This window comes from Solanum verrucosum, unplaced genomic scaffold (assembly GCF_900185275.1).
Source record: "Solanum verrucosum unplaced genomic scaffold, falcon-dt-bn FXZP01000049.1, whole genome shotgun sequence".
NCBI classification, from domain to species: Eukaryota; Viridiplantae; Streptophyta; class Magnoliopsida; order Solanales; family Solanaceae; genus Solanum; species Solanum verrucosum.
Window position 1 is genome coordinate 3354102 of NW_026020221.1, and position 26639 is coordinate 3380740.

At 35.1% G+C, this 26639-nt stretch overlaps 6 protein-coding genes and 1 non-coding gene across 9 annotated transcripts; 2 read left to right on the forward strand and 5 right to left on the reverse strand.

Annotated features, from left to right (window-relative positions):
• The first annotated feature begins 1151 nt into the window (after positions 1-1151).
• LOC125831668 (transcription factor BHLH089-like) lies at positions 1152-4807 on the forward strand. Its single transcript, XM_049510846.1, has 6 exons — positions 1152-1764; positions 2176-2373; positions 2456-2521; positions 2719-2787; positions 2877-2948; positions 4445-4807. The coding sequence occupies exons 1-6, from the start codon at positions 1423-1425 to the stop codon at positions 4571-4573; spliced, it is 876 nt and encodes a 291-aa protein (XP_049366803.1). The 5' UTR covers positions 1152-1422; the 3' UTR covers positions 4574-4807.
• Positions 4808-5649: 842 nt separating this feature from the next.
• TRNAL-UAG (transfer RNA leucine (anticodon UAG)) lies at positions 5650-5729 on the reverse strand. Its single transcript has one exon. It is a non-coding gene; the product is annotated as a tRNA-Leu (tRNA).
• Positions 5730-5800: 71 nt separating this feature from the next.
• Positions 5801-6689, reverse strand: LOC125831211 (germin-like protein subfamily T member 2). Its single transcript, XM_049510398.1, has one exon. It carries the CDS (start codon positions 6687-6689, stop codon positions 6024-6026), a length of 666 nt encoding a protein of 221 aa, XP_049366355.1. The 3' UTR covers positions 5801-6023.
• A 1639-nt stretch (positions 6690-8328) lies between these two features.
• On the reverse strand, positions 8329-9180 carry LOC125831212 (germin-like protein subfamily T member 2). Its single transcript, XM_049510399.1, has one exon. It carries the CDS (start codon positions 9144-9146, stop codon positions 8493-8495), a length of 654 nt encoding a protein of 217 aa, XP_049366356.1. The 5' UTR covers positions 9147-9180; the 3' UTR covers positions 8329-8492.
• Positions 9181-10810: 1630 nt separating this feature from the next.
• On the reverse strand, positions 10811-14053 carry LOC125831574 (5-formyltetrahydrofolate cyclo-ligase, mitochondrial). Its single transcript, XM_049510735.1, has 7 exons — positions 13772-14053; positions 13538-13677; positions 12947-13097; positions 11788-11829; positions 11629-11674; positions 11322-11392; positions 10811-11239 (listed from the first exon to the last, which is right to left on the reverse strand). Exons 1-7 carry the CDS (start codon positions 14007-14009, stop codon positions 11103-11105), a joined length of 825 nt encoding a protein of 274 aa, XP_049366692.1. The 5' UTR covers positions 14010-14053; the 3' UTR covers positions 10811-11102.
• A 958-nt stretch (positions 14054-15011) lies between these two features.
• Positions 15012-18641, forward strand: LOC125831122 (probable myosin-binding protein 5). 3 transcript variants are annotated; one of them, XM_049510307.1, is made up of 6 exons: positions 15012-15936; positions 16240-17100; positions 17204-17424; positions 17675-17801; positions 17911-18048; positions 18364-18641. In XM_049510307.1, the coding sequence occupies exons 1-3, from the start codon at positions 15207-15209 to the stop codon at positions 17407-17409; spliced, it is 1797 nt and encodes a 598-aa protein (XP_049366264.1). In that variant the 5' UTR covers positions 15012-15206; the 3' UTR covers positions 17410-17424; positions 17675-17801; positions 17911-18048; positions 18364-18641. The 3 variants fall into 3 exon arrangements, with proteins under 3 accessions (XP_049366264.1, XP_049366263.1, XP_049366262.1); XM_049510306.1 differs by having other exon boundaries at positions 15013-15936; positions 16237-17100; positions 17204-17438; XM_049510305.1 differs by having other exon boundaries at positions 15013-15936; positions 16237-17100.
• A 376-nt stretch (positions 18642-19017) lies between these two features.
• On the reverse strand, positions 19018-24668 carry LOC125831123 (polynucleotide 5'-hydroxyl-kinase NOL9). Its single transcript, XM_049510308.1, has 9 exons — positions 24278-24668; positions 23067-23164; positions 22936-22969; positions 22139-22305; positions 21835-22018; positions 21335-21515; positions 21004-21094; positions 20274-20401; positions 19018-19362 (listed from the first exon to the last, which is right to left on the reverse strand). The coding sequence occupies exons 1-9, from the start codon at positions 24463-24465 to the stop codon at positions 19309-19311; spliced, it is 1125 nt and encodes a 374-aa protein (XP_049366265.1). The 5' UTR covers positions 24466-24668; the 3' UTR covers positions 19018-19308.
• Between the last annotated feature and the right edge of the window lie 1971 nt (positions 24669-26639).

The window sequence follows — 26639 nt, forward strand, 5'->3', positions numbered from 1 at the left end:
GTTATCTTTTCAACTAGAATTTTTCATGATATAGTACTAAACTTGAATCAACTTGTGTGGAAATTTTTTAGATATACGAAAAACAAAATTTATGGTTTAAATTAAACTTGAATAAATTAGAATTTGTTAGGCTTTGTGTTGTACTTACTTTTTCTTTCCTATTTTGGAGTTTCAAAATTCAAACCAAACCAGCAAATTCTATGGGATGCCATCCTGGCCTAAGTTTTAATAATTGTGTGTACTTTATCCTTTCTACTAACAAATTATTGGTGTGTCTCTAGCCTTGATCCTATTAATTAAATTACATAAGAAAGACATTAAAAAAATACACAAGTTAAACTAATGATTTGGAGAAGTACGAATTTCTTGAATTCTTTATATGATTTGAATAATTTTCATGTTTTGAATCATTGATTAATTTAACATGTTATCAAAGTCATATATCCATTTTATTAGTGTAGTTTAAATGTAATAAGCTTCATTTTATGAAATTTACAATTCATATGAAACAATTATTAAAAATTAAAAAAAATATTTATTACTCAATCGTTAATATAATTATCTCAGTGAAATACTCTTAGGGATCAAATTAAAGTTGAATTTAATATAGTAATATACGGAGCATGCACATCTGTAAATCACGACGCCATTATTATATGACTGCTTAATCTGCGATTTGTAAGGCGTGTGATCCCAAAAATAATCCAGATTAATAATACGTTGATCCCCACGCGCCCATTATTAATCACTCTAATCTCCTTAATCCTAAACTTAAAAAATACTCCGCGAAAATCACGTGTCTCCCTATAAATGCGAGTACACAACACAGCATAAACCAGCGATTTGTTTTCATTTCTCATCTCGACAAAACCTTTTAGATCCTCCCACAATACCTCCCCACTCTCTGTTTTTTTTTTGTTTTTTTATTTATAACTTAATTTAAAATTTCTTCTAAATTATTTGATTTCAAACACGAACATAAGAGAAATAATCATAAATGTTTCGTCTTAATTTAATTTAATTTGATTTCAACACGAATCATAAATGCTTGTGTGAAAGTGAAGTTAATTTTTTTGCTAAATATTAAAAAGATTGAGTGATATTAATTGCGAGAGGGAGTACTAAAGTGCGCCTGGGGTTACAGTGCGCATCCTAATCTTCATCTTCTTCCCTCTCTACCTCACATCACAGTAGTCTCTGTCTCTCTCTCTCTCTATGGCTTTCACTTTCACTTTCACTTTCACTCTATAATAATAAATAAACCCAAACATTTTCAAACCATACTCACTTTACACTTCTCTATTCCCTCCATAATCACTTAGGTTTTTTTTTTTTTTTTCCATTTCACTCATTTAGTGTTAAATAAAATTCACACTAATCCTTCTTATTTATGGTTTGTATATAATTGTGAATTGTTCAAAAATGGATCCACCTATTATTAACGAAGGTTCATTCTCGGCGGCGAATCCTTCTTCTTACACCTTGGCTGAGATTTGGCCGTTTGCCGCAGCAGCAAATGGTGGAGGAAACGGTGAACTTGGTGGAGGAGGACTGGGACTCAGAATGAGTAGCTTTACGGGTTTATTAGAAGCGGCTGCGAACTCCATTAATGAATCTACTCTGACGGAGCAGAGTGGAAGAAGCGGCGGAGGCGGAGGAGCTGCTGGTGGTAGTGGTGGAGGTAATGTTGGTGTAAGGAAGAGGGATATGAATTCGGAGGATGATTTTTCTAAGTTTGTCTCTACTAGTGATGCTAATGATTTGGTAATTATACTACTTACTTTTTTTTTATTCCTTAAGTGGATAGATTACTGTTGATTTGACGTTGGAAGTTGTTGAATTAGTATCACGTTGCTACCTAATCATTTAAAATTTTTCGTTGAATTGAGCTACTTTTACATGTTAATTATGTAATTTGTTCTCTTACTTGTTGTGTATAAACCCGATTCATTCATCCTAATTGGTGTCGATGTCAAATCAAACATGTACTAACTAAATCCTGGAGGTGTAAGTTCATGATGTATGTGCTAATTTGTGAACAATTTTTATTCGGATCAACTTTAGATTTCATAACTCTGCTTCTGAGTCTTCAGTTGACGAATTCTTATCTTGATACAGTTTTCAGATTTAATGAAGCAACTTATTGATATTCATATTAATTTGAATTATGATCAGGATGGTTCAGTTGCTAAACGTTTGAAAGCATCCCAATCTAAAGAAGAAAATGGTGCTTCAAAGGTAGAAGCAGAATCAAGTTCCCATACGGCTAACAAGGGGACTGAACAAAGTAGTAAACCTGAGCCACCTAAGGATTACATCCACGTAAGGGCAAGAAGGGGTCAAGCTACTGATAGCCACAGTCTAGCAGAGAGGGTAACATCTTCTCCGAACTTCCCTAACTTTTAATGGTGCAAATATTTCTTGACAGTGGCTGAGCAGAATCTTAATTTATCAGGCCAGGAGAGAAAAGATCAGCGAGAGGATGAAAATTCTGCAAGATTTGGTTCCTGGATGTAATAAGGTCAGTAATCTTTTTGAAGTTATACTAGTGTCTGCCTTGAGCTTATGGCTAGTGGTGGATATTATAGAAGGGTGACATTTTTAATATATCTACAGAGGGGAACCCCATCAATATTTTGTGTTCTGTGTTAAGATTGAATGCATGTTTCATGTACAATTTGCATTTTCTGCTAGATTTAGTTTGCAACTTTCTTACAGGTTATCGGAAAAGCACTTGTTCTTGACGAAATAATAAATTATATCCAGTCACTACAGCGTCAAGTTGAGGTAGTTCCTCATCTTCTCTGTATTAAAGTTGTCCTTTTTATCAACTCAAGTCATAACCTCATCCACTCTGCTTTGCTTGAACTTTCCAGTTCTTGTCCATGAAGCTTGAAGCAGTCAATTCAAGGATGAACCACCCTATAGAAACCTATCCTTCAAAAGATGTAAGTTATTTGGTGTTTTTTATGATAATTTTTCCTTATCTAAGAAACCTGGTAGATGGAATCTGATTTATGTTGATCTAAAACACAGTATGTTCCAGCCTTCAAATTTCGGAGTTGATTATTGATTGAAAGATAAAAATTTGCTGGAGGTTCTTTTATCTGATTTTTTGCTTAATTTAGATATTGTAGAGTTGTTAGGGGAGATTGAGATGATAAATACCAGAACCAAAACTTTTGACAGTGGTAGATGTGTTTCGCTGTGCTCTTTTGTATATCATATTTGTTCCTTGCTGCAGTTGAAAATCTCTATCACCCAAAGACTGGACCTAGAAGTTTAAGAAGTTTCAAGCACCATGATTATGAGAAATTATGTGATAGTGTTTCTCAAAAAGAAATAATTAAAAAAAGAGAAATTATGTGAAAGTCAAATAAAAAGTTATTGAATTAGTTGATATTGTTATCTTCCTTAAGCATCTGAAGAGTGCTTGACCTCTATGCAACCATATTTCTCGAAAGAAATATGATGCGCTCTCTCTGGTCCATGTGTGGAAACAAGGAAAGATTGTGCTCTCTTTTGATATGGACCTTTTTCATGTACCAATTTGCTATTAAACTGGTCCTATTCAGCTATCTTGGGGTTGTGTCAACAGGAAGATTCATGCATTAGTGTCTGGAGCATTCTACGTCCAATTACATTTCTAAGGAAGCTTGTACTTTAGATTAAGGTTCATCCGATACAAAGTTCCACTTCTTTGTTGATTGGATAACAGCTGAGATTTTTCTGTGGATTGCATATGGTATCTGTTCGCATAGTTGAGTTTCTGATAAATGTGCCTCGACCACTTTTTCTTGTCCATGTGTTCTTTTTGGGGCGGGGGGAATCGGTCTTGAAGTTCATCACCATTTACAATTCTTTTATTACCCAATCCTGCATTCAGAGTGATGATGTTTACGGATAAGTATTGAAAGTGAAGTATTAGCTTTTTGCAGCATTGCTAGATCTGCACTTTACCATGTGAAATTAAATGATGTAGTAATATTTAGGACAGATGTAGACATTTTCCAATAGGCTTCCATGCCATCTGGCTCCACAATAAAGTCTATGACGTACTTACTACTCTACTTCTTTTGCCCCACTTTCCAATTCCCAACTACTCTATTCCTCTCAATCTTTTGTTTTGTTATGTATGATTTTATTATTTTGAGATTGACTACATGATTTACTCCTCAACCACGATCTGCTGTACTTGTGTGACCTTATGCGCGCACCATCTTGAACTACATAACAAAACCAACTGAACTTGTACTTAATGTTTTCATTCATGCATCAACACTAGACTCTATTTATCTTGACTGTATTTTCATTATGAAGTAAATCTCTAAAATACTCATATTCCTTGCAGTGCTTGATTCTTTTCATGTTTTGGTAAGTATAATTTGGGTGGAAAGCTTCTCACCACTTTATTGATTTCGTGGGTCCTCTACTTCTCTTTCAGCTAGCACCATCAGCTTTTGATACCACTGGAATGATTTTCGGCACTCAAGCACCGAGAGAATATGCTCAAGGGACACAATCCGAGTGGCTCCATATGCAGGTTGGCAACAGCTTTGACAGAGCAACATGACAGATACCCTAATGAATTGGAACATAGATTATTCAGAAACATTAGCCTCCCACAATTCATCATGATGTCTTTTAGAGAACCTTGGTATTCAGAAGCATTCTTAAATGTGTAATCATAATCATTTCCAGTAGAATTGTCTGTATTATCGTTGTATGATCAATGTCGTCTAACTCAAGTGTACTTGTAATATGTTTGTATTGATATAAGAAATAGACTAAGCAAACTTTCTCAGAATATAATCTTTGCTCAAATAACAGAAATTTCTAATTTCCATATTAGTCTTGAACTTTGAAGCCGTTAAGTAGTTGTATTTGTAAAAATTGCAGAGGTTTGGCAGGTAGCAGAACACGATTCTTCAACTTTATTTATAGCAGTGGGCCTGTAGTAGCCAAACTACTACCCAGTTAGAGAGATCTAAAACTCAATGGGTCTACAACACTTTTAGCTTCACTAGGAAATGTTTCAGTCAGTTTAGCAATTAATAATGGGATTCAGGTATTAGTCTATTCTGATTTTCTATCGTCCTTTTTTTTAAAAAAATTATTTGCTCTAGGCTCTACGTAATGTGCAAGTGTTAAGGCATTTGCATTGTCTCCGAGATAAGTTGATGATTCATATACTCGTCTCCAACTTGTTTGGTAGTTGTTGTTGCTTTGTTACGAATGGATTATGGAGAACTCTAAAAGTTGATCAAACTTAATGGAACACAATTGCACAAACAAACCATTTCTACCTGAAATTGAAAGTAAAAAAGACTACACATCTATGTTACAATATTGTAGTCCTTGTAGCATAAAGACTCAATTGCATGTTAAGTAGCACTATAACAATTGTTATGAGAGAGACTAAAACCTAACTGATTTTTTTTTCTTCAAAAAGTACTTTTTAAAAAAAAAAGTTGTTCAGACAAACTTTTTGGACAAAATAAGTGTTGTTATGGAGTAATAAAAGTTGTTTTTCAGAAGCTTTTCTTGAACACAATTTTAGAAGCTAAAATATATGTTTTAATTTTATTGGTCAAACACAAATGGCTAAGTATTTATTTAAAAATAAAAATAAAAAAAATTTGGAAAAACTGACAGCTGTGGGATTTGAACCCACGCCCTTTCGGACCAGAGCCTAAATCTGGCGCCTTAGACCACTCGGCCAAACTGTCACATGTTTAAATATTCTCTATTAAACTAAATTAAACAATGAACAACCCATAATATATATCTTCACCAATATGACTCTTATTTGATGAGTAACTGCAAAGAACAGAATGATCTGAGTAACCAAATCAACACGTCCATATGAAAAATCAAGAATTGTTGTTGTATTATTGGTTATTACACAATACACACCTGGATAATCTATGTACCAGATGAAAATTTAGACAAATACACAAGTATACCTGAGAAGACAAATTTATGTTTTAGGCTTTTATTTTCCATTCTGTTTTATTCAATTGTTAATAGTTTATGGCACCAAGTTTTGCTTTGATACCATCAATAACACTTGCATCAATTTTGAAGGCCTTAGTCAACACCTCATCAGGAATTGGTGGCTTTGAAGTAAATAGTGTAGTTGGTAGAACCACTGCTCCTGGCAAATGACTGTTAAAAGCTGTGATTGTCATTGCCTTCTCCTTTCCAACATTCATTTGGAAATGCACTAGTCCTCGGGGTATCACGAACATTTCCCCTGCAGTCAATACTTTGGAATATAACACGTTCTTTGTTGTTAGGAATCCAACGTAGAGTTTCCCTTTAATGACTACTCCGGACTCAGTTGCACGAGGGTGTGAATGAGGTGGATTTAGCCCTCCTGGGGCAAAGTCAACTCGATTCATCGAGAGACCTAGTGTGTTTAACCCTGGGAAAGCAAGAACGTTTCCCACGGTTGCACTGAATCCAAATGCATTTTCAGTGTTTCCCTCATTGGTTAGGCCATCAAAGAAGAAGTCATCTGAAGTAACTTGGGAAGCAGGCTTGCAAGGAAAGCCGTTAAGAGATGTTGTTGATGTATCGTTCAGAATTCCCACGCAGAAATCCTGCAGGGGATCAGGATCAGCACAATGAGAAGGAAATGGTAAGACTATCAGAATAACCAACAAGAACATCACGCGAATAGCCATGGAATTATCAAACTTGAAATTTAAAGAATAGTGTACGACAATGTACTAATGGCACAGTAGTTAAAGGGCTATTTAATTTATTACTCAAGCCAGCCTTGGTGACATTTCATCAGCAAGAAAGCAACATGCTAAAATCATGTCATATATACATAAAGAAAAGAAATTTAGATGGCTTTTTGACAATAGAAAAGTGCAATGTCTCAACTTCAGGAAATAGTCAATCAACTTGTTAGTTAATTTAACTTGGAGATTACGACCTCTGTGAATTATTGTACTACCATTTGTGAAAGCTATGATTCGTTCAACTCATTCTAATCAGGTAGTTATTCATCCTAGCCCTTCCTATGGTACAACATGCCCGTAGAGACTTCAGTCAAGACTCTGTTATGGTCAGGGGGACTCGTATCGTAAGAGGGTCAAGTGAAACCTACAAGGCAAGAGAAGGACTGACAGACTTCTAGGCTGACATGCTTTTGAATATGGAGTACACCGCACATATAACACCTTAAGTGAATACCACATCGAACTGTGAGAGAATGATGAAGAGTTTTACAAGGGCGTAGCCCAAAAGACAAATTCATTAAGTTTGTTAGGACAAAGCTGACAATACGTGTCATGTGTTTGGATTGTAATAGGTCATGGAAAAAAAAGGGAAAATATTGAAGAATACTCCATCAATTACCTTCCATCTCAAACATGGAAACACAACCACATTTTCTGCACTGAGCCATCAGTCACTATCTTCATATGTGGAGTTGTTAGAAGTTTATTCTTTCAGTTGAGTTACTAATAGTGATGTTAATTTCCAGATATACTAATAATTATGTCATTTCTTGTTCACTTGAACACTTTATCAGCAACTTTTGACCTTGTAATTGCTGAAATAGATAGGAAAGCTGACTTCTTGGATCTGTAACAACACACTTTGATGCCCAAATGAACATCATTGATGATTGATTAGGTTATTTTAATTATACATCTAAATAAAGCTTTATTATTCAAGGACTTGTTCCATAATGTACAGAGAAACACATATAAATACTCAAAGATCAAATGAAGAAAAGATCATTTCAACTAAACTAACCCCTTTTCTTTTCTCTGCGGGATATTTTTGTTAAATAGTCATGACATTATCATCTAAAATTCAAAGACTGGAAAAAGTCGTTTACTAGCTTGATATTGAATATGATCTTAATCAATTTTATTGGGATGATTACGTTGGATATTACTTTTCCATAACTTAATTAGAATACTCCATGCTGCATATAAAAAAAATTCACCTCTACTGTTGAATAGCATCCAATACTAGAGGTGATAGGACTATATAGAGCCAACAAAATGCTAAGAGACTGCACAAAGGCTTGAGAGAATCCCATTAATGCGCTTAAGCTTATTTGATTCGAAAAGATGCATTCTTGTTCAAAAATATTAACCATATCCAACTATCAATTGTATCTAGTATGTCATGTATTTCAAAAATTTATGAAGAAACTGATATGTATACTTGCAACTTTATCCACTAATGTGAACGAAACATTACTCACACCCGGTGTAAACATGAATCATGAGTTTCTGATATGAGTAATCGTAAATGAAGAGAATGATCTGATTACCCAAATTGACACTTACGAATGAATAAATTAAGAATTCTTGTTGCCCTTCTGCATTATTGATTATTACACAATACATACCTGGATATCTATGTACCAGATTAAAGTTTGGACAAATACACTAATAAACCTGACAACACAAAATTATGTTCTAGGCTTTTATTTTCCATTCTGTCTTTCAGCTGTTATACTTTTAAGAACCAAATTTGGATTTGATGTCATCAATGACACTAGCTTCAACCTGAAAGGCCTTAGTCAACACATCATTAGGAATTGGTGGCACAGAAGCAAATAGTGTAGTTGGAAGGACTACTGCCCCTGGCAAATGACTGTTAAAAGCTGTGATTGTCATTGCCTTCTCCTTCCCAACATTCATTTGGAAATGCACAAGCCCTCGTGGCACCACGAACATCTCCCCTACAGTCAATACTTTGGAATATAACACGTTGTTTGTTGTCAGGAATCCAACGTAGAGTTTCCCTTTAATAACTACCCCGGTCTCAGTTGCACGAGGATGTGAATGTGGTGGATTTAGCCCTCCTGGGGCGAAATCAACTCTATTCATTGAGAGACCTAGCGTGTTCAACCCTGGGAAAGCAAGAACGTTTCCCACAGTTGCAGTGAATCCAAATACATTGTCAGTGTTTCCCTCTTTGGTTAGGCCATCAAAGAAGAAGTCATCTGAAGTAACTTGGGAAGCAGGCTTGCAAGGAAAACCGTTAATAGATGTTGATGTATCGTTCAGAATTCCAACACAGAAATCCTGTAGGGGATCAGGATCAGCACAATGAGAAGGAAAAGGTAAGACTACCAGAATAAGCAACAAGAACGTCACACGAATAGCCATTGAATGATCAAACTTGAAATTTAAAGAATAGTGTGTGACAATGTACTAATGACATAGTAGTTCAAGGGCTATTTATTTGTCAAGCTAGCCTTGGTGACATTTCATCTTCAAGAAAGCAACATGCTAAAATCAAATCATAAAGAAAGGAAATTTAGCTGAGGTTAGTTAGCCTTTTTGACAATAGAAAAATGCAATGTCTCAACTTCATCAGGAAATAGTCAATCAACTTATAGTAAATTTAACTCGGGGATTACGACCTCTATGGATTATTTTACCATTCGTCAAAGCTACGAACCGTTCAACTCATTTCTTATCAGGTAGTTCTTCATCCTAGCCCTTCCTATGGTACAACAACTCAATAGAGACTTCTGTCAAGACCCTGCTATGGTCAGGGGGGCTCGTATTGAAAGAGGGTCAAGTGACACCTACAGGTCAAGAGAAGGACTGACAGACTTCTAGGCTGACATGCTTCTGAATATGGAGTACACCGTACACATAACACCTTAGGCGAATACCACATCCAAATGTGAGAAAAGTGAAGGGTTTTACAAGGGCATAGCCCAAAAGATAAATCTGTATAGTCTGTTGGGTCAAAGCGGACAATACGTGTAATGTGCTTAAGTTGTGATAGGTCACGAAGAAAAAAGGGAAAATATTGATCAATTACCTTCCATCTCAAACATTTAGCTGAAAGTGTCCAAATCCTATTGGAATCACAACCACATTTTCTACAGTGAGATTGACAAGTCCATCATGTCATGCCATCAGTCACTTTCTTCATATGTGAATTGTCAAAAGTTTATTTTTTCAATTGAGCTAGCCTTGTTAATTTAGTTTCCAGATATAATTATGTCATTACTTGAATACTTTATCAGCAGGTTTTGACCATCTAACTGCTGGAATAGATAGGAAAGTTGACTTCTTGGACCTTCATGCTCAAATGAACATCATTGATTAGGTCATTTTAGTTATACATACATCTAAATAAAGTTTTATCATACAAGGACTTGTTCCATAATGTACAGAGAAACACATGTAAATACTCAAGATCAAATTAAGAAAAGATCAACCCAGCTAAACTAACCTCTTTGGCCTTTTCTTTTAGCTTGACTATTAGTAGAACAAAAAAAAAAAAAAAAAATCAAATTGGAGGAAACTGGAGTAGTTGAACCTACCGGTGCGCAATATTTTTGTTAAATAGGCTTTGACATGGTCAACTAAAATTCTCAATCTGGAAAAAGTCGTTTATTAGCTTGACATTGATATGATCCTAATCATTTTTTATTGGGATGATACGTCCATGTTCGTTGGATATTACTTTTTCATAACGTAATTAGAATACTTCATGCTGCATATAAATGACCGTCAATAGTACCTTCGAAAATCTATTGAATTTACGAAACCATACATGAATTTAGTCAAGTGTTTGGTTGGTAATATTCAGATAAAAGATGTAAAGATACTAAAAATACAGTACTATTTTGGAACTAGATAAACTCAACTTTTTTCAACTCCAGTGTTATATAGCATTCAAGTCAATTGAGGATTTTTTACGTTGTGTTAACGATAACGATATTAACAATAGTATATTTTCCTTGGTATTGCATAGTATGAACTATATGATCTGAGTAAGAATATTAATAATACATGTATTTCAAAGATTCTAGAAAGAAACTGATATGTTCAATTCAAATTTGCCCACAAATGAATGGTTCAACTCAATTGACACACATGCTACCAAACTTTCAAAGACATTCTTGCACCAAAGTAAGCTCTTCCTGGAGATGCTATTTCTGAAGAAAACAGAACGAGCCTTTAATCTTTCTCATGACATGACTCTAGAAGCAATAGTATTGATCACAAATTACTAAGGGCTGATTCCATCCCAATCTCTCTCTGATGCTGCTGTGATGAGAACGGTCCGGCGGCTTGTGTAGTTATTTAAGAGCATTTTGCTCACTGGCAAATCTCTAGAGCAGCTGGACTAATAGCTATCACACCAGAAGGTGATACAAGTGCGTCCACGAGAACGTCATTTGGAGTTAGTGGTATAGTACCCTCATCCACTATTTGAACTGAGTAAGAAAGTGCAACTGCGGACCAAAGTGAAAAGTTACTATAGAAAGCAAAATTTGTTGCATGTAATCCTGGAAAGAAGCAGACAAAGAGACATACTTTTGAGAGGTTGCTTCCAATTTCGCTTCTCGGCAAGCTCTTGATATCTTGATAAAAAGGTGTCATAGTATCTGTTTTTGTCAAACCATGAAAAACAAAGGATCATCAACAAGAGTACAGAAATGTAAATTTTATTAACGACTCAGCAGGGAAAACCATGTAATTACTCTTCTTGTTATTTTGTTTTTCCTTTTTTCATTAATAGGTCACTCTTCTCTTCCTTTCTTGTACTTCTTCTCTATCTTATCTTAATCAAAACTGTTACTTTTGCAGAACAAGAATAAACAGAAAAAGGGATAAAACCTACCCTCCACCGCGGCCCAACCGTCTTCCAGCTTTGTCAAATGCAAGTCCTTCATGAGAGAAAGTAAATTTATAATTTCCAAAAGCAATATATTTACCAATTATTCCAAGCTTTGAATCATATAGCGTTTCACAAATTAATGACAGACATTAACATACTTACCAGGTAAAATTAACAAATCAACAGGCTCATTGGCGAACAAGACTGCAACAACAAAAAGTCTTTCAGTTACTAGCATTAAGTCCATAATCCCGCGTTTTCACCTTTCAAAGAAAAAAATAAATGTATGTACCAACAAACATATCCAAGATATTAGGTGTAAATCCAAACATAACCCCCAGAAAATGCATCCATTACTTGGTTAGTATTTTAATGAAGTAGGACTCAAAGAACAGCAGATGCTCTTGTTTCTCCATTTTCCGCCTCCTTGTTCGGATAAGTGTAAAATGTGACACTTCTTTCAAGTTTCAACAACAGTACAATACAATGGCACACGAGGAAAAGGTATCAGTTCCAGAGATGCCAAAAGATCTTCTTGTAAACATGAACCTAAACATATATTACGCTCTTTTTCATCTTATACAAATGAACCTGAAAACCTGCTATGCCCCTTTCCATTTGTGTCAGGCATATTATAATCTTTGAAACTCCTCAATCAAAGCAGCCAAAATTCTTTAACGCTTTCACCTTTATTATTCTGTTCATGTGTTGCCAGTGATAGACAATTGCTCCAGTCGTGCTGAGGCACACCCAAAGTGTATACTATATCTAGACTATACATTGAATATGTTTTCGGTCAAAAAGTTCACCAGATAACCATGAGTTTGGGGAGTGGAAATTGCGTTCACAGAGCATATCCTGTTAGCTATAGAAACTAACTAGTTTGGCTGGCATTTAATATTTAAAAGGAAGGGGCATAGTTTCCAAAGGGAGCTCTAGCAACTATTATGTAATTGTAACAACATATATGAGAACAAACAAAAAAAAAGATTCATTTTAAACAAGAAACAGACAACTACATCTAACATGAGGTGTTCCAGATAGTTTATTCAAGAAATGCACTTCAAGGAAGTTATTAAAACATAAAGCAAGGATATCCTAACATAGTAACTACCATTAGAGGATTTTCTGAAATGACACAAATTTCCACACTAAAATACGACGTTGAGACAGAGAATGAAATTGTTCCACATTTTGAACTTATTGAAAGTTAAAATAAAACGAGTTGATTATGTGCATCTACCTATTATTACTGCAGTCAGAACAGTTACAGCAGTGAGAAGAAAAAGTACTATTTGTTACAAAAGAAAAGTAAATGTACCATCTTCGCGTTCATTTCCATCAGCATCTAATGAAGCTGGTTCCAGAATGTTCATTGAATTTGCAATCAAATCCTCAGTGCTTGAAATGTTAAGCATTCGCATGTTTCTGTTCCTATCCTCCACTCTTGGAACAAATAGCTTCTTTCGCATCTGCAAAACCTAATCTTATTTGAAAATGGTAAAAAGAGAACAAGAACTAAGGTCTATAACAAGCTAAACACTTAACAATGAAGAAAAAAAAAACTGAGACTTGTAATAATGTTTCCACCTAGTGCTTCATAAAGAAAAATAGCCTTTCCAATAGTCAGGTATGAACACCGCCTAGTCTTTAGGTAATTAGTTCCTCATTAGTAATTTAGAATATATTAGTATAGAAGTATTTACCATATCAGATATCCAATATAGCATACTCCTTCTATCGATTAATCAATCAACCACGACTCAATCTCAAACTAACTGATGTTAAATAGAATTCCTAGTGATGGCCTATGAGCCTCAGAATTGTTACAAACAAAAGATTTAAACAGAATACTCCTGCCCTTTAACACCCCAAAAATCCCCTAATTTTCAAATGCAATTCTGAAACACACCTCTGAATGGCTACTGAGAATATGAGATAGTATTCGGCTTGTATCTACTTCTCGCAAGGCACTACAGCTTATGTAAGCGCACAATCCCTTGCAAGCCTTAAACCACGGGGCCTCCATTACAATCCTTTGTATAGCTTCATCTAACCAGTCGCATAGAAATCAAAGCATCACTACACGTTCAAAAGGAAAATTAAATCAATGTCTACAACTACTACGTTTATTGAAAAGAAGTACCTTCTTCGGATCTAAGGGTCGGATCCATGGATTTGAGATCTCTTTTAACAACCAAACGGAGGGCCTTTTTCTGCTTGAAAATTGTGTCCAAATGGGCAGGGTCAGAAGTGAAGTTCTGTTCTCCGGCGGTGCTCATGGTGGCAGTGGCGGAACACGGTGAGGTTTGACGGCGGAGTATAGCGGAGCTGGTGGGGAAGAAGCGGCTGGTGGACAGTGACACTGCCCAAGGAATGGTCATCTAATCGCCTCTTGTCCGTTACACACACGCGGTTAACCATTGGAGTAATTTAATATTTTAAAATTACCAGAAGTTTTTTATTATAATATTGATGTATAATCTTTTAAATTTTAAAAGATGATTTGAAAAATGGGTCATAAGTGTTGAGGGTGGATGAAAAAAATATGTTTTTCTTTGATATACTAAAAGCGAGAAGCAAAAACGATTGACATGTAAAAGTGAATGGTGATAGTAATGGTAATAGATTGTGGCTTATTGGCTAGTATAGAACAAATATATTTATAATTATAATTCACATTATTAAATATATTTCTCTTTCTGATCTATCAAAAGAAATCAGTGATTTCTTGGTTACAACTAGCTTAGACTAAAGAACATTTTCTACGTGACAGAACCTCCTTACGAATATATTTTTATGAGGCTAATCTTGAATCGTTATTCAACGCATAAATACCTTTATTTAACCGAATATTTTTTGTGCATAAAATCTCAAATTTAGAATCCTTATAGAGTGAATTATTGAAAAACAAAGTCATGAACTCATAGACTCAAAGTTAAACCGATATCGACTACTCATTTAATATGAACCGAAAATGTATTTTGATAATATTTGGTTGTGTTGATTGACCAATTTCGGAAGGTAGGAACTAATGAGATGATTTTTATATGGATCGTTCGTGAAATAGCGTAGGATTAATTGGCCACATGTTATACCATACATTTTCTCTTTTATAACTACGATGTCGAAGCAAACTAACGTGCACCTTTATTAACTCTATTTACATTATAAATATGGGTTCTTGTTAGTTGTTAAAGTAGGATAAAAGTAAAATGCAATATTTAGTTGTACAAAATAAAATAAAAATATTCATAGTTGTTATTTACATCAAATCATATTAATTTTTCTCTATCGTGTATGCGAGCACCGTTAATTTAGTTAATTCATCCGTCAAGCACTTTCCTATTAATTAGTTAAACAAGAAAGAAAATTTTGAAACTTTTGCATTAGGGAAAACTAACTTCTTTCTTCCTTCTTCACAGATACTAGAGGAAAAAAAGAAAGAAGAGGATGATCATGATTCTGGGGTTTATTTTAGCCACCAAGATCATGATCCATCTCATTTCATTCTTTGCCTTTTGATCATCAATCTTTGTCTTGAATTTTTTTAGGGGTGTTTTTATAAGGTAAAAAAAGAAATGGCTTCGCGATCTTTCAAATGTTTGGTTGAACAAAAGCTTGGGAGAGTTGGGGTTTTCTGTGTATATGCTGTTCTTGAATGGGTGATGATCCTTCTTCTTTTCATTGATGGTTTTCTTGCACTTTTCACCAATGAATTCGCAAAGTTTTTTGAATTGAAAGTCCCCTGCTTGCTCTGCACAAGGATCGATCACATTTTCATAAAGAGGAACTCTAGTTTCTATTACAATGAGTCCATTTGTGAGGGTCACAAGAAGGACATCTCTTCCCTCGCGTATTGTCATGTCCACAAGAAGCTTTCTGATATAAGAAACATGTGTGAAGGGTGTCTTCTCTCTTTTGCAACAGAGAAAGAAGCAGATTGTGATAAGTACAAGTCATTAGTTGGGATTTTGCACAAGGACATTGATTGCTTTGTGGATGATGATAAGAGAATGTCGATAAAATCAGTTAAGAATGAAGAAGAGGCTACCAAAACTGGAAGTGTTGTCATTCGGAACTGTTCTTGTTGTGGGGAACCTCTGAAATTGAGGACTAAATATGTCAGGAACTCATCCATAAATGGAAATCATTATTCTCAAGCTCCTGCCTCATCTCCTCGATCTCCATTAACGTGGAAAAATGAGGAATCGGGAAATATGGAATTGCCTCATATCCAGTACACAAAGCTCAAGTTTTCCTCAGATAATGAATCGATTCTACCAGATGATGAGGGACACCAGAATGCAGGTATCTATTTGTCTCGACTACTTTTGGCTTAAAATTTTATGCATTATCTGTGGTGAGGTGAAAAGAAAAAAGAAGAAAGAAAGAAAGGGGGAAGTTCTTTCATCTTAACTCTGCAACTTTTACAATTAGAGCTTAACATCTATCAACTGTCAGTGTTATACAACTTAAATCTCACAATTATCAAGATGACTAACAATCTCATTCTCTGATAGCGCACGTACAAGACTGTCATTGTTGAAGGGATAGTTATAATATTTGGGGGGGAGGTGTTGAGAGTAAACTAATATTTTCAATGTGTAGCAGGTAAAGAGGATACTAAAGCTGCTACTGCCCCGCTGCTACCAGATCCCGAGGACATACATGATGAATCTTGCAAAACCCCAGTTTCTGCAAGAAACAAGTTCTTTGGGATCCCATTGACAGACTCCGCTCAAGCTAGTCCAAAGTGGCCTAATAAGCCCAGAAAATTGGGTGGTGATAAGAGTGAATTCATCTCAGATGCTAATGACACGAGTGCAGTAAATGAAGCAGATGATGACATCCTGCATAGCTTGAAGAGGCAGGTTCGTCTGGACAGAAAGTCTCTTATGGAATTATACATGGAATTGGATGAAGAAAGAAGTGCCTCTGCTGTGGCAGCAAACAATGCCATGGCCATGATCACGCGTTTGCAAGCAGAGAAGGCAGCAGTACAAATGGAAGCCTTACAGTATCAGAGAATGATGGAAGAGCAGGCAGAATATGACCAAGAGGCCTTGCAAGTCATGAAAGACTTGGTTTTAAAGAGAGAGGAAGAGATAAAGGTCTTGGAGGCTGAAATGGATACCTACAGGGAGAGATATGGAGTTATCAAGAAAGTCGGTAGTGAGGTCTGTGAAGTTGATGCAGATGATGATTATCAAGAGTTGAGGTCTCAGTCTGCATCATCCTTCGATGAAAGATCCGACTGTAGCAGCCCTCGTGAAGTAGATCATAATGGAGTAAACGAGTTCCATATTGAACGTCCTGGGGAATACAGAGATGAAAATGTTGATGAATCAAACCTTGATTTTGAGAACGAGAGATCTTATCTACAGGGTTTGTTAGCAAACCTTGAAAAGAAGATCAAAATACCTCCCGATGTTGAATCTCATGTGCTAGAATCAAATGTTATTCAAGACAAAGGTACATATGAGTCTTTGCTTTCCCTATTTACCAGCCTTCTTTTTCTTTTCATTCTTGGTGAAAGTAAAGACTACAGATACTAAATGTCAAGTTTTGTTTTTAGGAAATGACAATAAGGTTATACTTACAAGAGAAGTTTCTCTACTTAGAGAGAGATTGAGAGCTGTTGAAGCAGAAAGTGGCTTCTTGAAACACGCCGCCATGACATTACAGAGGGGCAGGGAAGGAACCAAACTCTTGAATGAGATAGCTCAACATCTGCGGGAACTTAGATACACCAATACAGCAACAGAAGTTGCAGATGCATGACTTCTGTCCAAAAAGGTGATTCTTCCCTAGTGAGTTCTCTTCTTAAGTGATACTCTAATGTACTAGAATTTCTTTAAAGCGGCGAAATGATAAGATTTAGAAAGTTATGTCGTTATGTGTGGTGTAAATTTTCCAAAGATGAGTGTTCAAGAGCTACAGAATCATCCATATTCTCCCTTTAGCTAAAATTTAACTCCAACCATAAACTTGTTGGTCGTGTTTTCAGAAATCAATTTTTGCATTTATGTTTCATGTCAATTGTCAGTTCCCTCATCACTGGAAGCTTAATGCTCCTAGAAGTCTGCAGAACATTGCTGACAATTTTTTGTGGTCGCGCTCTTAAGCGCCTGGTTTACCAAGATGCTGCTACAACCAACTTGAATATTTCATAGGTAATTGAATTTGAGAACACAAGTGTATCCATTCATCATTTCCATTTAGTGTTGCAATTTAACTGCTAATTGCAGCAGGAGTCAGTAATGTAACAAGTGTTTTTTGCAGTTCTCTTTTTTCTTTTCCTCTCTCCTGTTCTTCTTCCACATTTAGGATGTACAGTCTAAGAAGGAGCCCTGAGGGCTTCAGCTTTGGCATTTCCTCAGAGCTTTACTTCTCATTACCTAGAGGCTTGAGGTTCTTCAGGTAATATTCTATTGCATGCTAGTATATCCACTAGGCATAAGCCAGTTTCTTTCCAAATTTTGGAAGGAAAGTGAATACATATTGGGATGTGTTAATATCATTCTGCAATGGACCAAGTAAAGGATCCAAAGAAAATGATTGCTTTAAACATCTACTTTCTTGATAAGAATTAACTGTATGTTCTACATTTGATCCTCCTATTTTAAAGTATTTTTCTCCCAAAAGTATACTACTTCTAAGCTTTTGTTGAAAAGGTATATGGCTTAATATGCAAACACTTGATTTACAGGTAGTGATTAATACTGCTTTTTGCAGGTGAAATTGGCTTGGAACCAGACAACTTTGAAATAATCCAGCAAAAGGCATTATGGATTCACAGGAAGACTCTAAATGAGAAACGAACAACTAGTTTTGTCTAATGTAAATGCATATAGATGGTTATATATTTGTAAGATATCCACCTCCCTTGACCATCTATTTTAGACTTGTTGTTTCATCAGATGCTACGACATGAATTTCATTGACAGCAGTTGTACTTGTACACACATGCTTGTTTAGCAGATAATGTAACTTAGTCATTCATTAAACGAGCACAGTGGAAGGTGTGAGTGAGCATATAATGGTCCTAATCCTCTCATGCATTACTTATCTTTCTTTCCCACTCAGAGACATTTATTTGGTTCTCAAAGCCTCAATTTACTAGAATCTTTTCTTTTTTCCATTTTCATTTCCTCTTTTATATGAGGGGATGAAATACTCCGTCAAAACATAATGCTAACGCCTTGATAAGAGCTGGCTATAGTACCAATTTAGGCTTCTGGACCAAAATCATACTTTAGACAAGCTTCTCCAACTCCTCAAGGCTTTCATCAGAGAAAGCCACAGCAGACGAGGATACAAATCAAGTACACTGACTGTGCGTCAAGCCATCATAAATGGTAGAGCAACCGATGCTAGGATGACCAGAAATTCCAAAATAACAAGATGACTCCAACAGATTAAATTGTACATACACGGAAGAAAGTTTTCTGCCCAACAAAGACACAATTGTCACCCTAAATCCTAAACTTAATTAAGTTTTACAAACCAAGTAGCAACCTATGAGGCCGATAGTTCACAAGTTTCTTAAACCTACCTCATAAATAAGGCGATTGTTCAAGAAGTATATATAACTTAGCATAACCAACCTTCTCGAATGACTTCTATTAAGCTGTACAAGATAGAGTGAAGTTATCCAGAGAGACGAGCCCCAGTTATTGCCTAAGCTGAAGGCAATACATCGGCAGACATGTAAGGTGAGATGCAGCCTTGTACCTAAGCATTAGACAAAGTATTCAGAAAATCTATCAGACAATTGTAATTCTCATTCTTTCTATAGTGTGTCATGCACAAGTTGAAAGAGTTACAATTGAAAAGCAAGTCAACAAAATTTGAGAAGTAAAAATGAAAAAGAAGTTATTCTCAGTAATTCCCCAGAAGTTACCCTCTTCATTTTAAATGCTTTCGTCGACATCATTAGCCCCAAGTGAAAAGAACGGATCAGGTATGTGTACTACAGGTTCATCAGCAGATGCACTTGCCATGCAAACTATACACTCATTCTAGTACTTCCTGAAAATGAAGTTCGTTCTTTTGTTATTTTCCCTTTTCTCCTTTTCTTCTTTTGTTTTCTGGTAAGTTCCTGAAAACAAAGTTTCAAGCTAGGCCATCATAGGGATTTTCAGGTATCTCACATGGTGCGATCCCTTCATCCTTCACCTGTGATAAAGATTGAATCCCATGATGGAATTCCCCCTCTCCCTATTATAAAATGTTTAGAGGGAAAAAATAGGCCATGATCGTCATTTCTTAATGAGAAAAAGATAGGGATAGCATCGTACCAAGAGAACACTAGTTTTTTCTGCAATGTATATAAACAGGCTATCTTTCAACCTTCTAAATACAGGGACTACTTATAATATATCCTAGACGAAAGGATGCAGGATGTAAAACTTCATAATTTTCCAGTAAATCATGCCAGAGAACAAAACAGCATGCAGTGTCACATTTCCATGTTTTCTATTATTTCCTTTAGACCTTTTTGTTTTAAAATGTGTCTTTTATACCTTGTATTTCTTGTTTTCTAATTTCTTACTCAACATAAGTCATACAAATAAACAGGTAATGTAGGCAAAGCAAAGAAAAATAGTAAAACAAGGCACATGGAGGAATAGATTGGCAATTACCTGCAACAAACAAGTTGGAATTTCGACAAAGCCCTGCAATAGAAGATCCACCTTCTGCAGACTGCTTTTTGGAACAGGGGTAAGTACATAGAGTACATGCTTGAGAGTGTCAATGGCACGCACGATTCCTGGATCAGTTTAAAGCAGGTAGAGAAAGGAAACAATGAGAGGAAATTGGCATTCAATAACAACATCAAGTTTAAGCATATTAGAAACATAAGGCATTGACATTCACAGTAAACAGACATGTCTAGATCTAGGTCTTTAGTGGGCATTGCAAAATTCCTCTAGCTAATAAAGGCAGCAGAGCTAGTAGTATGAATAATGTTCGATGCGGACAATCAGTAATGATAACACAACCTTCTGCATCATCACATACAAGTGACTATTTGATGTTGCACAAATCGATCCATCAGGCAAGATCATTGTTAAGTGATGCAATAGGGCACAGTACATTTTACTAACTGTATTCATTTTAAAACTAGGACATCCACACCATGTTCATGCTTCTCGCTCTCGTGATTCTTCAATGACCCTATCTGAAGATAAACATTTACAATTCCACATGTATAAACACTGTGACCATTCGAGAAATACTGAAGACCTCCTAGACAAAGAAAGCAACTAATTGTCCATTCAAAAGAAGCAAAACTGACAGTTTCTTTTAGAGAGGTCAACAAAACTGGCAATATCACAGCACACGTGTGGGAATCTTGTTGCAATAACTTACCCAAGCCCATGCAGTCCGGAAAATTTTCAGAATCAACTGCCAAGCCAACAATAGTTGCATTCAAGCTGTACAAAACCTCACTCTTAGGAACCTGGCATACAGATGTAGAACTAATCAGAACATGAGAGGAATATCTAGATGTACTTGTTTGAATGAGACTGGAACGATAGTTAACTAAATGAATAATGAATATATGAGAAAGGGAGGAAGCAATAATAGAAAATGCCACAGGCCAGAAGATCCAGCATATATGGAAGGCAATGCCCTTGTCCACCATCAAAGTAACAAAGCATTGCATCTAGAGCAGGTCATTCACCATTGGTAAGCCTACCTCACAATGAAGGTGTTTAATTTTGATACTTGATATAGGAATCTCATATGGAGGGTGAGCAGCTAATGCTCGAGAGAGTTCCTTGATTGTTGTGATTTTCATATCACTTGGAAAGCATTGTCTGAAATAGGCCATGACACGTAGATCACGCAAAAGACGTGCATCCTTCTGTACAAGAACCCTGGGAAAACATATCAGAGGACTAAGAAACAAGGGAGATATAAATTGTTGAAGGAGCACAGAAAACTCCGTCAATTAAGAATAAATTCTGAAATTTGTTTAAGGAATATGAACTGAGATGTGGTGTGTGTAGCCTGTAAGTGTTTTTCTTTTCTCTCCCTCTTATTTATCTCTCTCTGTCATTTTAAGGGATAAGATATAGAGATATTAATATACATTGAAAAGCATCTTTCTCAAGAGAATTTATTTCAACTTACAAGAAAGAAAAGTTAAATTGTCTGATAAAAAAAACTAAAACGAAAGAAAAGATAAACTCATACGATCTGTTAAAAGAGTCCCGACGAGCAGAGTTGACCTCAACTACAGTTGCAACATCACTATTATCATCATCCAACCAAAATGCACCAGCTGGAAGGTTCTTGCTCACAGACGATATGGAAATCTTAACAACATGGGTAGGAGAGATGTATTTGATAATATCCACAAGAATGTCATAGCCAATACCTATAAGACCAGGAAAGCAGAATCAGACTTGATCATGAAAACTGTGACCAGATCAATGAAAAAGCGTACCACACTAGCCAAAATTAGATCGAGAGCAAGTAAATAAATATAGGAGCTTGCCTTTGACCCAGCCCGTTGTGTTAATGACAAGGGGCACCCCAGCATTTCCAGGACTTCCACCATTGCTCAACAGGTACGTTCTCCGGTAGTGATCATACAAGGCAAAAATATAAGCCAAATATGTTTTGGGATCCCTTTTAGAGGATATGTCACCAAAAAAGAAGCATCTGAAAGAAAAAATTGGAGTCAAAATCAACATCAAGTAAATTTCGGCCTTGCTAACAGGATGAAATTTCTTTCATTCAAGTGTCGTATATTTTAACTACTATACAGTTTATGCACAACGTAGCTTACAGAACTTCCCAAGGAAAAAGAAAGTAGCTTTTCCAGTTTCATGCAACAAACTAATAAAACATCTCCCTTCAAGCAAGACCTAGACAATATCCAATGTGTTTGATGGACACCTCTTAATTTCTCAAATGTCAATGTTCTCTGCTAAACAAGAAATCTACAACTAGATTACTTAAATAACCCTAAACCTATGGCACACAATCTCAAATGCTAAGTATGTTTGCTACTGGAGTCCAGACGACCATTCTCCATTTAAATTTACCCTCTTTACAGGGAAAGACAATTACCTATCATATTGAGCATGGTTAAAAAAAATATCATATCACTCTTCGTATTTTTTCCTTTAGAAGGACAAAGATGGTGAGAGTGGAAAGGGAAAGAAGGGTTCTAAACTCTTCCAAGAACTGAGACTGAAAAGAGTCCTTTTGCTAGCTAAACAAGTAACAACAGAAGTAAATAAATGACCAAAACTTTGCTTTTCCAAAACATGGGCTCAGAAATTATACCTCTCAGGAGTTTTTAGGCATGGAATTGACAGATCTGACGCAGAAAGACAAGAAAAAAAGATGACAGTGAATAAAAGCAGCACTAGGGAAGCTCAAATACAAACATCTAATAGTTCAGGAATGATGTGTACCTGAAGTTATTTTGTCAATTGTGGTAAGCGATAATAAACCAGGTGGAGTAAACTCTGTCTGCCCGACATCTGTATCCAAATAAGCGACTTTCTTGTATCTGAAAGCCAAAGACAGTTAATTATCTGAACCTGTACTTCTGTAATCAAAGTTATCAAAACCTACTATGATCAGGTTATACTTATCCAATTCAGACAAAAAGTACACCACCTCTCAATAACAGCCAACAGTAATAACAGAAAAATATGATCATCCACAGGTATCAATATACAGAGAAGAGTGGCTGTTGCTCATTATTCAATTCAGACAAAAAGGGCACAGAGCCTCTCAAGGACAATTAATGTGAGGTAAAAAATTCATGATGCCACGTCATTTGCTTCATCCTGTTGGTGTGACCCATCCGAAATAAGCATCTTCCAATCAGATTTAAAATTTCCAATGAACCCTTAGTTGTCTTTTAATAGTAGCCTATCGATTATTCCTAATTAGACATGTTTAATCTAGAACATAACATGCAATCCTTGAATTTAATGCCCAGAAGAATTCTCTTCTTTATTCTAGACCCAAGAGTTATTTCTTCCGATCACATCTTTTTACAAGTAATAGGTATTGGTATATACCCAATTTTTGTTCTTTCATTAGCTATTGACAAGTCGAAGCTTTTAATGATTTTTCATAGATATTTTGGATGACTAAATATAAGAAAAAAATTGTGGTCAACATAAGTACCAATGAAAATGCCTTATGAAGGAAAACGAGCCAAAATGGAAATAACAGGAAAAGACATTGTTCAAATTTTGTTTTTCTTAGAGCTATCTTCCGTTTTCAAATTGGTCTAAACTTGCATTTTAAACTATCAACAACATTTTAAGGTAACAATGAAATAAGAAAGCAGAATGTCTATATACTTACTTTTTATTAAAAAAAACTAAGGAAACAAGAAAGCAGAAAATTGTGACTGTTGCTCAAAAGAAGGAACAATTTTAACAGGTAACTTCATTCTCAAATTTCAAACTTGCAAACAAAAAACATAAGCAGTGATACATTAAGTCAAGATACAATACATAGCACGAATCCATCAATTCAGTAAACATACAGATATAATAATTTCACACTATTCTCATACTCCTAAGAAAATTCAGGTTGTTAGCTAAAATGTTAAGTTTACTAGTTGACTGACTGCCATATGTTTGATAAAATGCATAAGAGATACCTCTGAAGAAGAACATTGACAAGGAGGCGAGAGAAAGTGGTTTTGCCGCTATTTTTGGGACCGCAGACAAACGCAACCGGCGGCGGCGAAGTGTTAGAATCATAAGCTATAGAGTCGGCAGCATCGGACCACTCTTCCGGTATGAATATGTTAGCCGATTGAAACTCGTCGTCAACAAAGGACGCCATGTTTTTCCTCTCTTTCTCTCTGTCTGCAGCAGCAAAGTGTGTAGGCGTGTTTATGGGTAAAAAACTGAAACACACTAAAAAGCACGTTCTTCGTGTGATGTAGCGGGTCGGGTACTAACCAGTAAACCGGAAGTAAATGATACTGTACTTTTATTCTTTTTTCTAATACTTCTTTGCGTTCCTTTGTACTCTTTGGAAAACTTCCAACAATTTGGCGCTAAACTGTTCGAAAAGGTCTAGATATACCTCCCATTTAAAGTTTGGCTCACTCGTGTCCTCGCTGTCCAACTTTTCGTCTAGATATCCCCTTATGGGCGTTAAATGCCAAATAAAATTGTCACGTCATTTTTACATTACCACGTGACATTTATATTAAAGGGAAAAGGGTCAAATATACCCCTAAACTATTCGAAAAGGTCTAAATATACCCCCTTTTAAATAAATTACCCAACCCGTTTTCAACAATTTTTTCGGTGAATCTCGAAAATGAGTAATTGACTAATAAAAAATATGAAAAAAAATATAAAATTAACGCCAAAAATTCACAAATAAATATAGTAACCTTAAATTCAACAATTTTAACAATTTTTTTAAATTTTTATTTTTTTCGATAAATCCCTAGAATGAGTAATTGATTAATAAAAAATATGAAAAATATAACCTAAAAATTCAGCATAAAGTCATTTTCATATTTTTTATTAATCAATTACTCATTTTCGTGATTTATCGAAAAAAATAAAAATTGTTGAAATTGTTGAATTTAAGGTTACTATATTTATTTGAGAATTTTTTGCGTTAATTTTATATTTTTTTTTTCATATTTTTCCTATTTTTTATTAGTCAATTACTCATTTTCGAAAATTACCGAAAAAATTTGTTGAAAACTGGTCGGGTAATTTATTTAAAAGGGGGTATATCTAGACCTTTTCGAATAGTTTAGGGGTATATGTGACCCTTTTCCCTTTAATATAAATGACACGTGATAATGTAAAAATGGCGTGACAATTCCATTTGGGATTTAACTCCCATAAGGGGATATCTAGACGAAAAGTTGGACGGCGAGTGCATGAGTGAGCCAAACTTTAAATTGGGGGTATATCTAGACCTTTTCGAAAAGTTTAGGGACATATTTGACCATTTTCCCCTTTTTTAAAAAATAAACCGAATATATCCTTTTAGACTTGACAAATATATTTTATTTAGATCATGAATTTTGATTTTTGTTCTAATAAAACATTTGAACATAATAAAATATTCTCATCAGTGCTTTCAATATATATATATATATTTTAAATTATTTACATAAATAAGTGATTAATCATTTAATATATATATATATATATATATTTTATGAAGCATCCAAAGATCTAAACCATTTGGCTGAGTTGGCTTAGAGCGTGCATATTTTGATGCGAGAGAACTAGGTTCGAATTTCCATTTACAACTTTTCATTTTTTTTTTCATTTTTATTTGTGAAGCTTAAAAATATTGAATGAAATAAGGGGATGGCTAGTCTTGAACTTGTGAACCTCATGGTGTAAAGTAAAATTTAAAACCACCAATCCACAAAGTAAACTTTATTTAGCAGAGTAACATATTTAACTAATATGCATTGGCCGTTGGTGGCGCAATCTTCGTCTTCAAATCATGAATTCACCTTTTATATATATCACATACTTATAATTTTATGGTTTATCCATACGCATGTATTTAAATTAGGCTACTAGCAAAACTTCTAAGCTTTGATGATTAAATATTAACGATCTAGCAAAATTTCTAAGCTTTGATGATTAAATATTAACGGTTTAAAATAACTAATTAGCACTTATGTCAAAATTGAGTCCAACTCATATACTTCTAACATTTAAGTTAATGTTAAATCATAAATTTAATTGAAATTTTAAAAATAAATATATGAACTTTCTTAATATTTTTTTATATTTAAAACCGAGTTTGAACATGTTTTTACTTGAAAAAGAGAATAAATTTTAGGAATTGAAAATTTTGTGAAAACATATTTTAAAAAATCAATCAAATTTCATGAACAATATATATATATATATATATATATATATTTTTAAATAACTCTTAAAATCATAGTCAAACGAGGGTTTAAAATATTTAAAGTATTTTCTTATTATATAAGAGAGACTTCATGCTAAGACAGACATGTC

Coding starts and splice junctions, on each gene's coding strand:
- LOC125831211 (XM_049510398.1), bottom strand. CDS start 6,689: ATGGCTATTCGCGTGATGTTCTTGTTGGTTATTCTGATAGTCTTACCA.
- LOC125831123 (XM_049510308.1), bottom strand. CDS start 24,465: ATGGCGTCCTTTGTTGACGACGAGTTTCAATCGGCTAACATATTCATA. Junction 22,306..22,935: donor TGCCTAAAAACTCCTGAGAG/GTATAATTTCTG, acceptor TTTTTCTTTCAG/ATGCTTCTTTTTTGGTGACA. Junction 20,402..21,003: donor TCCGGACTGCATGGGCTTGG/GTAAGTTATTGC, acceptor AAACTGATCCAG/GAATCGTGCGTGCCATTGAC.
- LOC125831212 (XM_049510399.1), bottom strand. CDS start 9,146: ATGGCTATTCGTGTGACGTTCTTGTTGCTTATTCTGGTAGTCTTACCT.
- LOC125831122 (XM_049510306.1), top strand. CDS start 15,207: ATGGCTTCGCGATCTTTCAAATGTTTGGTTGAACAAAAGCTTGGGAGA. Junction 15,937..16,236: donor TGAGGGACACCAGAATGCAG/GTATCTATTTGT, acceptor TTCAATGTGTAG/CAGGTAAAGAGGATACTAAA. Junction 17,101..17,203: donor AAATGTTATTCAAGACAAAG/GTACATATGAGT, acceptor TTTTGTTTTTAG/GAAATGACAATAAGGTTATA.
- LOC125831574 (XM_049510735.1), bottom strand. CDS start 14,009: ATGACCATTCCTTGGGCAGTGTCACTGTCCACCAGCCGCTTCTTCCCC. Junction 13,098..13,537: donor TTCTCAGTAGCCATTCAGAG/GTGTGTTTCAGA, acceptor TAGGTTTTGCAG/ATGCGAAAGAAGCTATTTGT. Junction 11,240..11,321: donor TTGGAAGCAACCTCTCAAAA/GTATGTCTCTTT, acceptor TTTGGTCCGCAG/TTGCACTTTCTTACTCAGTT.
- LOC125831668 (XM_049510846.1), top strand. CDS start 1,423: ATGGATCCACCTATTATTAACGAAGGTTCATTCTCGGCGGCGAATCCT. Junction 2,374..2,455: donor GCCACAGTCTAGCAGAGAGG/GTAACATCTTCT, acceptor TTAATTTATCAG/GCCAGGAGAGAAAAGATCAG. Junction 2,522..2,718: donor TGGTTCCTGGATGTAATAAG/GTCAGTAATCTT, acceptor ACTTTCTTACAG/GTTATCGGAAAAGCACTTGT.